Below are 12,976 nucleotides of genomic sequence, written 5' to 3'. Positions count from 1 at the left end.
GTCTCTGAAAGCTGCGTATACTATCATTCACCGTCATTCAGGAAGTCTGTAATATGGCTGGTTCATTCTGCGGTATAATACGCTACAGCTCGAAAACTTTTGTCAGAAAGGCCGCCTCACCGCCATACTCTATGACATCGAGTCTGAGCACACATCTCGAACAGAGGCATAGATAGTATGTCGTATAGGCCACGGGCTTGGTACGCAAAAAGCGAATCGACGCGAACAAATCCGTGACTACTGGCACGTACTTTTCTTCTATAAAGTCGCGGTGCATCATTTCAAAAACCTCTGCGCACTGGCCTCCATTGGTGCAATCTGACAGCACGCTAGCGGTCATAGAACGAGCGAGGACAGAGCGTATCTTATCTGAGCATGCCGCCCGTAGCTTAGGGATAGCCTGGATGCATCTCAAATAGTCCTCGCTGGAGAGTCGCGAGACGGCTCCGTCCGGCCGAGGGACACCATCGCGCATGTGTAGCGGATCTCCCGCGCAGCATAGGTACAGCGCGAAAGGTAGTATGCTCGGCCGACCAAGCAGTCGAGCCAGACCGACGGCTTCGAATGCGTCTTGAATTTCCACAGCCGTGGGACAGAGGCGGTTGTGCGCCCACCAAAACAACTCCCAAGTCAAAGGCATTCTACCTCTGTTCTTTGAGATGATTGTCGCCGCTGTGCTAGGCCAACGGGCGAAGAAGTTTTCGATGCGTGAAGCCGCCGCATCAACAACTTCGTCGGCCTGATATTTGTGTCCGATGCGGCATACTGCAGCCAACATACCAAAGGCGGGCTTATAGTCATGGCGGAGATGACTAGGATTTCAGCGGATGTAACCCAATAGCAGTCGCAACTTATCAGCGATCTGTCAACTCTGCAGTAGAGCGTCACCTCACCTGAAATCAGGCTTAGTCACCGCGCGGAAGAAATGACGAAGATCCGTGGCAGGATCTGGGAGGCGGATGACAGGGCAGTTGTCCATGGTCTCGCCATCCTCAGGTTGAGGGACGGAGAACAGGTCCTTGAATACGAGCGAGGCTGCCGAGAGGATACCTTTGTACAGTCGGAATGCAGTGTCCCCAGCGACGATGATGATATTCCCGTCCTCGAACCAGATCTCCTCGTCTCGCTTGGCCTCGGGCGCAAGATGACAATCGGTGGGAGACATGACGAGGGCAGATATAGATCAGGATTGGATATCAATCTAGTATGCATCGTCAGTCAACCGACTCCTGTAGCTGATCACGGTGTACTCACTCTAAGATCGCAACTGTCGAGGGTTGAGCAGCACGATCGTAGTTGGTGAGGACGATGGAGATGTGAAACAAAGATGTCAGCGCTGCTGAAGTAGTCGTGCTGCTTTGTGCTGCGGTACCGCGTGGGGTCGACCATGCATGTCAGCACTGGGAGAAGTCATCGTGGCCGTGAAGCTAACCGGTCCGAAGTGTCCGCCTGCAGAGCTCCAGAAAGTGTCGAATCAATCGTCGTCCTCCCCAAACAGGCGTTAGACAGGAGAAGGAACTGCATTCATACAGATCTCAGCACCGCTCGTAATCAACACACTCGCAGGCACCACCTCACCTGCCTCATCGTCCCAACACTCAGGGTCCACAACGGGCCCCGAAAAGGCCTGCACAACGTTCCGCACGATCCTCGGTCTCACAACCTCCTGGAAAACCACCAACACACGCGCTCTCCACGCCCCGCACACCGCCCGCTCCCTCCACGCCCGCGGGGGCACCCTCCTATTCTCGTCCCGAACGAGCCCGTCCCACAGCGGCACCGCGAACCGCTCCTGTTCGCACTCCCGCAGCATTTCCCCGCCCGCTAGGCGCCGTGCGGAGCGCGACCTCCCCGGCCTAGGGAAAGGTAGAGGCGAGGGCGGGCAGCGCGCGCACGCAAGGGAGATAGTCCGCGTCCGAGAGGCGCTCGAGGCGCCGGTCCTCCCGCCGCGCCCCGTACCGCAGGAGGAGGGGGCTGCCGGAGCGGCAGAGGAAGAAGGCGAGGGGAAACGTTTCGGCGTAGGCGTAGTCCCCCGGGGCTTCGGACGCGGGTGAGGTTGACGGCCTCGATGCCTGTCGCGCCGGACATGGGCACGGCAAGCCCGGCGCGCGACTTGGGCTGGGATTGGATGTCGGCCGAGGAGCATTGCGAGGGCCACGAGCCGAGGGGGGCGAGAGAGGAGGAGAAGCGGCGGAGGTGGGAAGCGGCGGCTTCGAGGAGGCGGTCGGCTTGGTATTTGTGCGTAATGCGGATCGTGACGGCGAGGCGGGCGAAGGGGAGCTTGTGGTCGGGGTCTAGGAACCTATGCGGGCGCGGTTATGGTTCTCGTCGATGAACAAGGGGTGTACGGAGGGCTGCTGGAGAAGTACTCGGCGGATGACTTGGGGACGACGCTCAAGAAGTGGCGGAGGTCCGCTAGGGAGTCGGAAACTCGTCCATGGTCTCGATTCCCTCCAGCTGCGGGAGGGAGAAGAGGTCCTCAGATACGGAAGAGATGGATGAGAGGATGCCTTGATATATTCGAGATGCAGTATCATCGGCCACGATGTCGAGGTTGCCATCGTCGTACTAGATCTTGTGGGCTCGCTTCGGAGCCTGATGCTGTGGCGGGCTGGGGGAGACGAGGAGCTAACAACATACTGGGCGCTTATGCACAAGGACTGCAATTACTGTTACGGAACAGACGAGATGAACCATGTCTACGTACGACGGAGCTTCCGCGCTCCCGCCAAGGCCAAGAACAGAGCATTGAGAGGGAATCGCAAGGCTAGCATAGGTGACGACGCAGAGAGCGTTGCAAGAGATGCTGAAGTGCGCACAGGAGGGGCGTAATAAGAAAACACTTGCAGCTATATGCGACAAGCCTCATGGTTGATGGACGAGTCGGATTGAGAGCTACTGAAACGTTCCTAGGCAGCTGGGAGAGGACCAATTTCGCTGAGGAAGCTGAGGAACGCCGCAATCAGAAAGACGGTGCGCGTCCATGGGCCTGAGCCTGAGCAGGACACACAGTTGTGAGAAGCAGGACGGCAAGCGGCTATCGCATTCTGCCCGTGCCTGCGTCACGTGCGTGGAGGAGCGATACGGGCGGCCCAAAGAGGAAGGGACACGTCCGGTGGCCAGCAAAAAGTGGCCACACACATCTGGGCTTGCGCACTCCTCTCTCCTCCCCCTCCCCCTCCTCCTCCTCTTGCTCCCCCCCCACATCACCTTTGGTTTTCATCCTCCCCGTCTTCTGCCCACACAGTCCTGTCCTTGTCCTTTGTCTGCAGCCAGTCTATACCGGCAAGATGAACCCCGCCGTGCAGAACCTCGTCATCTCCCTTGGTGCCATGCAATGTCCGTGTGCCGTCCCCGTTTGCCTCTCTTGTGTCCGAACTGACGTCGCTCGTGCTTCTTCTACCCCGTGCTCGCTGCTACACTCCCGCTGTGACCAAATGCGCCGCCACAACACACGTCTGTCCGTCCGCAAAATCATACCGGGGCTGTAGTGGCCAAGAGGGTGCCGTTCGACGACCCCCAGGTGCTGACGTACGTCCGCATCGCATACGTCGCGACGCAGGTCCTCGTCCTCGGCGTGTACTACTACACCGGCCTGCAGGTGCGTCCTCTTTCGGCCTTACTCGTGGGGACAGGGCGCTCACGCGAGGGGCCCGCAGATCAAGAAGAAGAACGACCAGACGGTGCTCAAGTATGGTACGTCTCGCATGATGTCTCGAGTTCGTCGACGGGAGGGGCTGAACGCAAGTTGCGACGCACAGTCGAGCCGAACCCGATGGTACGTGTCCTGCTGGCGTGCGCTCAAGGGGCGGCGTTCACCCGTTTGTCTCCGACAGGACCCTGGCGCGAACAAGCTGGTGACGACGACCGTCCGGGACTACGACCTGCAGGAGACGTCGAAGCTCATGCGCGCGGTCTACTTCGGCGTCGCGATGATGGCGTTCATGCACCTCTACATGAAGTACGTCTCTGTCTGCGTGTCTACGAATTGCGCTATTCCCGCATCCGCACCCCGGTCTGACATGCTCGCCCCGCCAGATACACCCAACCGCTCTTCATCCAAGCGCTCATGGGCCTGAAGACGCTGTACGACGCGAAGCCGGTCGCGATCCACGTGCTGGGCAAGCCCGCGGAGGGCGACCTGAAGCGGCCGTTCAAGGCGGGAGGGATGTTTGGGGCGGCGTCGGACCCGCAGACGGACAAGGCGGCGATCGACGAGGCCGAAAAGAAGGTCGGCAAGAAGGAGGACTGATTGGTTGACCGCTAGCCGTGGTGCTTGTCGTGGCTCTGTGTGAGTGACTGCGCGTTATGTATGGTAGGATCTGTGCGTTAGACGTGGGTCGCAAAAATATCACCTGTTAATGTATGTTGTATCGGGCTCGCGCGAGGGATGTGCGACGTCGTATGCATGCTCAACAGAGGAGTCGAGGATGCGTTGATATCGCTGATACGCTATGGATACAGTTGCAAAGTCCGTCTTCAGGCAAGCCTGATCTCACAAGGTGCCAACGTCACCGTCGTTCCCCCGCGCTGCGCCGCTCTCGAACTGCCGCCGCCTAGGGTCCGCATAGGCCGAAGCGAGCCGGTCGGCGGTCTCTTCTTTGGAGTCGGGGTTACGCCCGTACGGGTTGAGCGGGTCGAAGTCCCGTTTTGCGTCATGGTCGAACGCGGCACGGGTGCGCGGGTCCGTGCCCTGTTTGGCGTCCTGGAGCTCGGACGCTAGGGGCCCGCCGTCGAGGGATTGGGTGATGAGGCCGGTGTCGTTGGAGGGGCGGGAGGGGTCGGCGCGGCGCTGGCTGGCGGGGGAGAAGGTGCCTGAGGAGCCGTACCCGCCTTCGGAGGTCGCTAGAGAGAGTGGGAGTGAGGATGGAGGGAGCGAGGGGATGAAGCGGAGAACGTACTGTCGTTCTCGGGCGGGTAGTTGGCGGTGGAGTAGTCGGACTGGTGGGCGAGAGCGTCGTTGTTCATGGTAGGGCAGGTGTGAGGTGAGTGGGGCGTGCAGTAACGGGGGTGGTCCGTATGGTAAGGTGAGTAGTGTGAGGATAGAGACATCAAATGGCCACAGCTTTTCTACTGGGTTGCGCGATGACGTCGGCCCCACGTGCGAGCGACAGACGCGTCGGTCGCTCCACCCCACGCGCCTTTGAGCATCCCTGCCTTGCCAGCGCTATAAGTATGCGCTTGCCACTAGTGTTGCCGCCAAGCCAGCTAAGCTAAGCCAAGCTCACGAGCTGGATTGAGCTGGGTCATCAAGCTGGAGCAAGCCAAGCTGAGATCAAGCTAGCTGGGCGCCAGCTTCCTGGCTTGCCAGCTGAGCCACCAAATATGGTAACAGGTCGCTCATTCACAAAGACGTTGTGGTATATACAACGTAACTTTTGTACATGAGGCAATTTTGTGCAGCTAGTGGAGACGATAACATATGAAGACTCCGTTAAGGTCCTTTAGACACGGAACGGGGATGTTCAGCGGTGCTGGTAGGCGGAGAGTTCTTGAATGGTCAACTGCTCAATGTGGGAAATATGGTCTCCAGTGAAGTCTAGCCGATAGGCGTGTCTCCACCACCTTGAAAACAAGAGCAGGCTTCGACAAGGAAGCAATGGGCTGACTGGAAGAACTGGAGTTAACAATAGCAGGGGTGTGGTCCAATAGGATACAGGGAGTGGGGATTTGCGAGATGGCAGATCAAGGATCAGGTATTGTAGTGGGTCGAAAGGATTCTATTCCACACTGTTGGCTATACTTAAGTACATCAAAGCTCGTACTGGATATTGACGGTGCTGGGCTGCGCAGAAAAGGAGGAACAAAGGCCATTTCAGAAAGGAGGGACGGCATGAGAGGACGGGTGGCAAGAGCGAGAGCGATGTTCTGTATCGCGTATCGCATAAAACGGCTTGATTTGGAAGGTTTATGTCATCCGTCCAGCCGTGGGCCAGCCAGCTTGGGGAACGGCTTGGAGTTGAGCTGGTCATGAGCTTGATTTCGGATCTATCGACCCGGCTTGGCTTGTTCCAGCAAGCCGGGCGTCTAGCTGGCAAGCTAGCTGGACAAGCCGGCTCAGCTTGGCGGCAACACTACTTGCCACCACGTTTGCAACATGGTCATCATGAGGTTTGCCAGTGCCGAGCCTGTATATATGCGGTGCTCAATAGGCGGGATCGCTCTGACTTTGCTCATACTGCTAGCGTTCCCGCCTACCCACATACAATATCGATTACCGTTCTCAACCGCGGCTCATTCCAGCCTCGTCGCGATACCGCACCTGATACACGACCTGGCACGCTCCACCCCAATATCGTCAGCATCCGACATGTAGGTTCAACACCATCTCTGTTCTGTTACTGGCTGACCCACACGACAACCCAATTTGTCTCAGTTTAGGGCACGGCATTCTGCTTTATTGAAACACAAGCTCACGAAGTCGCTGGCGTCCTACTGGCCTTCTCCATGATGCGTCGGGATATCCTATTGGCGTGCATGCCTGTTCTCTTCCTGCGCTGTCTTGCCATAATAAACCAACCCATCATCCACCATTTCCTTCCGAACATTGTGTGGCCGTTTGTGAAGTACGGTATAGATGTCCAGGGTAGCGGATGTCTGCCACTCAGGTTGTCCTTCCGTCCTTCCGCAAGGTCTCTCGCTCTCGCAGACGACTGCCCTGAAATAGTAGTCGTGCGCTATCCCGCTCTCGCTCAACATCGTCCCCTCTGCTACACGATTGATCCCCTTTCAGGTGGCGCGCTGGACAACGCCTTTTTTCTGACATGCGCGGAGTTCTATGCCACACCTGCACTCGTTGATAGTGAGGCTGCGCTGCAATTGACAGCACGGCCCACCTTGGTCGTCTAATCCTACGTATTCCACCCACGCCGCTTCCAACTACCGCATTCCTTGCTCCTCTCACCGCCTTCTCATACCAGCTATTCTACACACGACGGTATTCTCACAAGTACGCTGCAGAGCGTGAGGCCATCGGCGCAGTGGTCGGCACATGCACGCTTGTCTTCAGACGCTCAGGCTACCCAGCGATCGGAATCCGATGCTTCAATCGACGGCCGCGTGGCCACACCTTCGCTCGCTCGAGCTCAGCGGCGAGCATCCTGTAGGCTTACCGGAATCGACCTCTAATAAACCCGTGAGAATGCCCGAGCTGCGCGTCTTGGCCCTGGCGCAAGTTGGCTCTGCCCGCACATGTCGATCGGTAGCAAGTGTGACCCGAGCTTGAGGTGTTGGCGCTGGAGGGTCGCGCGGATGAGGTTGACAGTGCTCGCCTGCACCGCAGCATCAATAAATGGGGTTCCGCGCTTGAGAGAACTTGAGATGTATCGCGTTCGTAGGCGTAGGACGGAAGCGATTCCGCAGGTACGTCTCCGCCATCAGAGTGACCTCGCATTTACATACACTCGCCACGCTGACGACGACTACGCCGCAGGGCGCGCTCTTTCCAGATTCACCGCTTTGCGGAGTCGCTGCCTATGTACACTTGGACTTTGCATTCTCGGGATTTGCGTTGACCGTAGAGGACTCGCAAGGCCTCTTGACGGCTCACGCGACACGGATTGCACCTCCTGGACGAGATCAGCATGGTACACTGGGACAAGAAGGTGCGAGTAGCTATCCATTCCCGTCGGTGGAGAGCATCGCTGGAGGTCACTACAAGGCCGAACACTGTCGACTTTCGTGGAATGGTGTAAAATCAGCTCCGTGTGGCCACTCACCCAGGCTCGGGCCCCAATCGCCACGAATGGCTGCGATTGTTATGGCGAGTTCCCCGAAGTAAGACTACAACCAGGGCTCGCCGGTTACTCGGTCTAGTCTCCGTAGTAAAAGTTTGACGCCACCTTGTACATCGCGGTCTACATCACCCATCCATAGAGACATTCACGGTCCAATATCGCGTGGAAGGTGGGCGGGGTACGGCACAACTGCCCGTTTGACTAGGCCAGCCGAGACCGTGATCCTAGGCGCCACCGTCTGAACGTTGGGAGCGTTCCGGGTGCAAAGCCATACGAACGTAATATCCAAGGATTCTTGCCATGATTCTCGCGGGAATGGACCATCGGGCAGCTGGTCAACTTGACAGGTCGGAGGGCCTATCGGGCGTCACACATCGGGACTTTCGAAGGCCCGAAAGTCAGCGGAAGAATGGGATGCTGCGCGGTGGTCCGGTTGTGCAGTCTTCGAGTGCTGCTTCTAGTAGCCGCGCCCTTCTCGACTGTCTTCCACTGTTCATGGCCGGCCATGGTCGCTGTGAGGGACCCGGGAGGGGAAGCGACCAGGCTTGGTAGAGTTACATCTACGAGATAATCAGTATTGCGGCCGGATCCCCGATGTGCCGCACTCGATGGACGATGTGTGATTCAATTGCCACCGGAGATGGCGAGGATTGCTCGGCTCCCGGACAACCCGTATTATGTCCCCGTAGTCTTATTTCTATCCAGCATCGTGTGTGCAAGGTCGGTAGACTGACGTGCGTTGGATGAATGTTCTGGAGATCCAGAAGGAGAGGCGTGGTTAGAATAATGTCGTTGGCAAAATCCGTCGCGGGACGAGGTACAAACCAATGCAATGATGAAGTTCTTTCCTGGCCGTCCTGAGTTCCTACTGTAGGGCCATATCCTAGTTCATAGCTAAGACGTGCTCTTGACGTGGACCTGAAGCTTTGCGGAGGTAATTGCCAGCTGGGTGGACCACGTAAATCACCGGTCGCTGCTGAAGGCTGCCAGCCCGCCTTCGATGTCCTTGATCGGCTGGAAGGCTATTTTCTGACGTAGGATATCGAAGTTTACCATCTTCATTCGTAGAGACAATGATTCACCTCTGGCACTCGTCTCGGCTGTTCATGGCGAGAAGGAACCAGTGCGGGAGCTCGCATGAGTCCGGTCGGACCGCCGACACGACGGTGGGCGCCTGGCTGGCCCGGAAGTGTTCTCAGCGTTGGCGCCTCCACCTCCTTGTGCTGCGACCGTGACCCGCCGGCTGCGGCGCGCACAGAGCCTCCTTCTATTCCATCTTCCACGCTACGGAATGTCATCAACATTTGTTTTTCGACGCTCGTATAGCCCGGCTGCACCCACGCAGGTCTCAACTCTCCTAAACCAAGCTCAGCCTGAGGCCTGAAAACCCCGGAGACCGTCCCGACGGATAACTCCCGGCTCTGAAGTCGATTGACGAGCGTGTCAAAACGTGCGGCGTTTGTGCTGCCATGTTATCTCAGAAGGTAAGCCTTTCGTATCTGCGTACCTCACGAAAAGCATCCCATGATATGCAGCCGTCAATGAACGTCTGGTCGACTCTGCCGGGGATCCGCGGTTTGCCGTTGTTTCTGAGTCTAGTATGGTCCCCCCGCGCTTTTTCCCACCGCACGTTGTTCCTAACCATGCAGAGCTTACGATGTTTTTCGCTTGTACACTTCCAGAAGGTAGAAATTCGCCACGATCACCCGTATGCCGCTGCGCACGTATGGACGCTGTAGAGCTTACTGGCGCCTAAACCTGCTGATCAGGGTATCTCAGGGACAGTGCGCCGATTAAAGAACCATATCAACAACTCACGGTTCCTCCGCTGCTTCATTGTCGCGTAGGAAGAATCGCGTCGAGAGTGCGCTCCGGAGCATGACCGACGGCACAATGCCTATTACGCCGTAAGTTCAAAACGGGATCTGTGCTTCCGGCTGAAAACCAATGGCAGTCGTGCGCCTCTTGAGCCGCCCCACGCCCACGCATTCCAGTTTCCATAAGGAGGTCGTCGAGGAAGACTGCGACGTGAAGAACATGTAGGTCTGTATAGTGCGTCAGTGGCAGTACTCAATAGACTCACCTGCATTTGTCAAGGGTAGCGTGATATTTTTGGTGTTGTCACGACTAGAAGATCAAAAGGGGAAACGAGGAATAAGAAAGTCGCTGTATGTCCGCAGTCATGGCATGTCACAGCATCCGGGACAGTACAGACGCTGGCCAGCCTTGGATAGCCTGGGTAAGTGCCGCCTCACGCGGACGAGCGGATATGAACCCCGCTTTATCTCGAGGCCTGACTACGCACGACCCTGTGAGGCTGTTCTGGAGCTTCCTCGATTGCTATGATAGAGCAACCGAAGTCACAAACAGCTGCATAAGATTCTAGGGAGAAAGCTGCCGGGGAGAGACTCCCCGCTACTTCATCCATTGACTATTAGCTCTCGTTACCTCCCCGCTTCTTTTCTGCCGCCGGCCTATATAGTTTCCCTCGACCTCTTTGAAGCCCTCACCTTTGTCAGGCAGCTTTTCCCATCCCTTCCTGACGCGTAGGCTCGTCGTTCCTTTTCAAGATCAGAGCATGAGGTTGGTCGTCACATCCCCTACATCGTCCCTTGAATCAAATTCAGCTGACTGCCACGATTCGTCTAGCACCAGGCCATCGGACAACATTCCCTCATACACTGTCACCGATGGTCATCAGTACCCACCCAACGCTTCCCCGACACTAGTCGCGCCTGTCCCGCGACTCTCAGACGCGTCGTGCGTGTATGGCGTAGCCCCAACCTTTGTCCCTTCTCCGTCGCTTTCGCATCCTAACTCGAGCTTCGCCACTCATACAAGTATGCCGAACGTGGACGACGATGGCGACAAAGATAGCGGTACTCGGGTCGAGATTCGAGAGTTCATGCGCACGCCCAGCCCGACGCCCTCGGAGAAATACGTCCTCACGCACAAGAGCCGATCCTGTGATATCAAGAAGTACTTCACGCGGGAGAAACTCAGGCAGCCTAAGCACATACGTACCTACGTTCTCTCGCGTGCCTGCATGTAGGGACAGGCGACTGACATGGCCATTCCCGTCGGACACAGTGACAATCGCGATTACGCTCGTGGTGGTTATCGTATTGATCCTGTTCCTGGCTTTTCAGCAGAAAGTCGTGAATTGGATGCGTCCATTTGCGAACTGGATGCATGAGTGAGTGTTCTCTTCCGTTGCTACCTGTGTTCATGCCCTGAACGAGCGTGTGAAGCACCCCAGGCGGATGGATCATCCCGATTGCGATCATGTTCGTTCTATCCTTCCCCCCTGTGAGTCTACCTTTCTATACTTCGGGCGATATGAGAGTACCGGGATGCCGCTTACCACCAGACTGTGTGCAGCTCTTCGGCCACGAGATCATCGCCGTCCTTTGCGGAGACGTTTGGGGCGTCTGGATAGGCTTCGGGATCGTGGCAGCAGGCACCCTCCTTGGCGAGCTTGGCAACTTCTAGTACGTCCGCCTTCAGTCTGCTCTCTGTCGTGAGATGCTAATGCGACGTGTGCCTCGGTGGTGTGAAGCGCGTTCAAATATTGGTGCATGGCGCGCGGAAAGAAGATGGAGGAGACGCAGATGCGCTATGCCGTCCTCGCGCAGGTCGTTAGAGAGGGCGGGTTCAAAATACCGGTTATTATGCGGCTGAGTGCCATCCCGGGGCACTGTACGTGTTATACGTTGTCAGTCTCTCGCGCAGTCGTCCTTACTCGACAGTCTTCAGTCTTGACGGCGATATTCTCGACCCTTGGGATGAGCGTATGGACGTTCATCGCTGCGGCTACTCTCGGACTGCCAAAGCAGCTCGCGGTCGTGTACATCGGCGTTTCGCAGTCGAGCAGCGGTGAGTTTGCGACGTTCCAGTGAAAATTGCAGAAGCACTTATGCCGTCTTATGCGGCGGATGACAGGCAGCCACAAGACGGCGCACGCCGTAAAGGCAATCGTGATCATCGCCACTGTCATAGTCACCCACTTGGCCATGCTCTACATCTACAGGAAGATGGATGAGGTGAAAGCGGGTGTCGTGTATAAGAGGAGGAAGGCAAGGTATGTTGCTGAGCATGTCTCCCCCTCCGCCGCGGTTACTCATCACAGAATCCATCCCTACCCCCCTGCCACGCCTTGGCGACTTCTCTTCGTAAACTCAACGCTACATGCTGATTTCTCATCCGCTATCACCTACCTCATTGTGGTGACTTTTGGCTCGCGCACCCTTGCCGTGATCTGCGACATGAAACACTTGGCGTGCACATGCATATTCGATCGCGTACCACACCCTGCCTTGATCGGCTGTTCGCGCATACGCTCTCTCGCGACACGCAGGCAAGCCAAGATGCTCGCCGCGTCGGGTTATCCTCGTCCTGACGGAGCGATTCCAATGCCCGTGGATATCGACCTAGAGCGAGCGCGTGACGTCGAGTCTCGGTCCGGCATCAGCATGCGCACGGCCGTGGCTAATTCCCAAGCGTGAGTCATTCCAGCTCCTATTCAGGCCAAAATTCCGATGTCACTGACGCGTACAACGAACAGGACGGACCCGTTTGCGACCTCGGGAGATACCACGGCTAGCACGGCCGCGCTGTCGGCAGGTCCTCAGCGGATGAGCACTGGCGCGAGAGGGCTGTCAGCTTCAGAGGGCGACGTCCCCTCTCCGGGACGTGCGAGGAGGGCGGCTGAGCGCAGGAACGGGGAGCGCGAGCTCCGACGTTGAGTGAGCGGAACAGGGGAGGACCGACGAACGAATACAGTCGACACCCTCTTAACCCATAGCCCTCGGGACAGGCCCAAATATATGGGTTTTGAGGGGTTATGGGCTACCAGAACTTTAGCGCCTTCTAAGCGCCCTGATAAGTCCCAGTTAGCGAGGGCTGAACAGGCGTCTACTGACCCTTTGAGGGAGCGCTATGGGATTTAGAACACACTAACCTACCCACAACATGGTCGAAGTGTGGATGGACACTGGGAGGACACTGGGAAGAATGTGTCAAGTATTTTGCGGGTTATTGATGAGCGAAATCTCAGTGTGACCACTATTACCGTATGGGTTTTGAGCCCTAGAAGGCTATGGGTTATGGGGTATTGGGGACCTATGGGTTATGGGGTCGAATTCCCCCTTTCCCGACTTGGGAAAGCCAAAACCCTATGGGTTTTCGGAGTTTATGGGTTACCAGGGGTATGGGTTAGGAGGGTGTCGACTGTATACCGC

The 12,976-nt window shown here is 57.0% G+C and overlaps 5 protein-coding genes across 5 annotated transcripts; 4 read left to right on the top strand and 1 right to left on the bottom strand.

The window, feature by feature from the left end:
• Nucleotides 1-82: 82 nt before the first annotated feature.
• Nucleotides 83-1,165, bottom strand: DICSQDRAFT_113594 (uncharacterized protein; the record flags this gene model as incomplete). Its single annotated transcript, XM_007371203.1, has 2 exons — nt 83-812; nt 894-1,165. The coding sequence occupies 2 exons, from the start codon at nt 1,163-1,165 to the stop codon at nt 83-85; spliced, it is 1,002 nt and encodes a 333-aa protein (XP_007371265.1).
• Nucleotides 1,166-1,391: 226 nt separating this feature from the next.
• Nucleotides 1,392-2,164, top strand: DICSQDRAFT_184053 (uncharacterized protein; the record flags this gene model as incomplete). The annotated part of the gene is made up of 2 exons (XM_007371202.1): nt 1,392-1,500; nt 1,567-2,164. The coding sequence occupies 2 exons, from the start codon at nt 1,392-1,394 to the stop codon at nt 2,052-2,054; spliced, it is 597 nt and encodes a 198-aa protein (XP_007371264.1). The 3' UTR covers nt 2,055-2,164.
• A 133-nt stretch (nt 2,165-2,297) lies between these two features.
• DICSQDRAFT_158077 (uncharacterized protein) lies at nt 2,298-3,037 on the top strand. Its single transcript, XM_007371201.1, has one exon. It carries the CDS (start codon nt 2,319-2,321, stop codon nt 2,769-2,771), a length of 453 nt encoding a protein of 150 aa, XP_007371263.1. The 5' UTR covers nt 2,298-2,318; the 3' UTR covers nt 2,772-3,037.
• Nucleotides 3,038-3,196: 159 nt separating this feature from the next.
• Nucleotides 3,197-5,018, top strand: DICSQDRAFT_141593 (inorganic phosphate transporter). Its single transcript, XM_007371200.1, has 7 exons — nt 3,197-3,339; nt 3,492-3,601; nt 3,660-3,696; nt 3,762-3,778; nt 3,837-3,961; nt 4,039-4,845; nt 4,902-5,018. The coding sequence occupies exons 1-6, from the start codon at nt 3,291-3,293 to the stop codon at nt 4,250-4,252; spliced, it is 552 nt and encodes a 183-aa protein (XP_007371262.1). The 5' UTR covers nt 3,197-3,290; the 3' UTR covers nt 4,253-4,845; nt 4,902-5,018.
• A 4,005-nt stretch (nt 5,019-9,023) lies between these two features.
• Nucleotides 9,024-12,970, top strand: DICSQDRAFT_164046 (uncharacterized protein). Its single transcript, XM_007371199.1, has 16 exons — nt 9,024-9,220; nt 9,272-9,334; nt 9,386-9,456; nt 9,516-9,643; nt 9,707-9,779; nt 9,839-10,319; nt 10,386-10,496; nt 10,578-10,756; nt 10,827-10,932; nt 10,988-11,045; nt 11,118-11,227; nt 11,296-11,435; nt 11,493-11,612; nt 11,679-11,817; nt 12,094-12,237; nt 12,301-12,970. The coding sequence occupies exons 6-16, from the start codon at nt 10,315-10,317 to the stop codon at nt 12,479-12,481; spliced, it is 1,293 nt and encodes a 430-aa protein (XP_007371261.1). The 5' UTR covers nt 9,024-9,220; nt 9,272-9,334; nt 9,386-9,456; nt 9,516-9,643; nt 9,707-9,779; nt 9,839-10,314; the 3' UTR covers nt 12,482-12,970.
• Nucleotides 12,971-12,976: the final 6 nt, after the last annotated feature.

The sequence above is a fragment of the Dichomitus squalens genome (genome assembly GCF_000275845.1).
Source record: "Dichomitus squalens LYAD-421 SS1 unplaced genomic scaffold DICSQscaffold_92, whole genome shotgun sequence".
Classification (NCBI taxonomy): Eukaryota; Fungi; Basidiomycota; class Agaricomycetes; order Polyporales; family Polyporaceae; genus Dichomitus; species Dichomitus squalens.
This window is presented reverse-complemented; position numbering and strand designations above follow the sequence as displayed.

Excerpts from the sequence above, each read along its gene's own strand:
- DICSQDRAFT_158077 (XM_007371201.1), top strand. The coding sequence starts at position 2,319 with ATGGTTCTCGTCGATGAACAAGGGGTGTACGGAGGGCTGCTGGAGAAG.
- DICSQDRAFT_141593 (XM_007371200.1), top strand. The coding sequence starts at position 3,291 with ATGAACCCCGCCGTGCAGAACCTCGTCATCTCCCTTGGTGCCATGCAA. Across the intron at positions 3,340-3,491 it reads CTCCCTTGGTGCCATGCAAT|TGGCCAAGAGGGTGCCGTTC; the intron begins GTCCGTGTGCCG and ends CCGGGGCTGTAG. Across the intron at positions 3,602-3,659 it reads ACTACTACACCGGCCTGCAG|ATCAAGAAGAAGAACGACCA; the intron begins GTGCGTCCTCTT and ends AGGGGCCCGCAG.
- DICSQDRAFT_164046 (XM_007371199.1), top strand. Across the intron at positions 11,436-11,492 it reads GAGTGCCATCCCGGGGCACT|TCTTGACGGCGATATTCTCG; the intron begins GTACGTGTTATA and ends GACAGTCTTCAG. Across the intron at positions 11,613-11,678 it reads CGTTTCGCAGTCGAGCAGCG|GCAGCCACAAGACGGCGCAC; the intron begins GTGAGTTTGCGA and ends GGCGGATGACAG.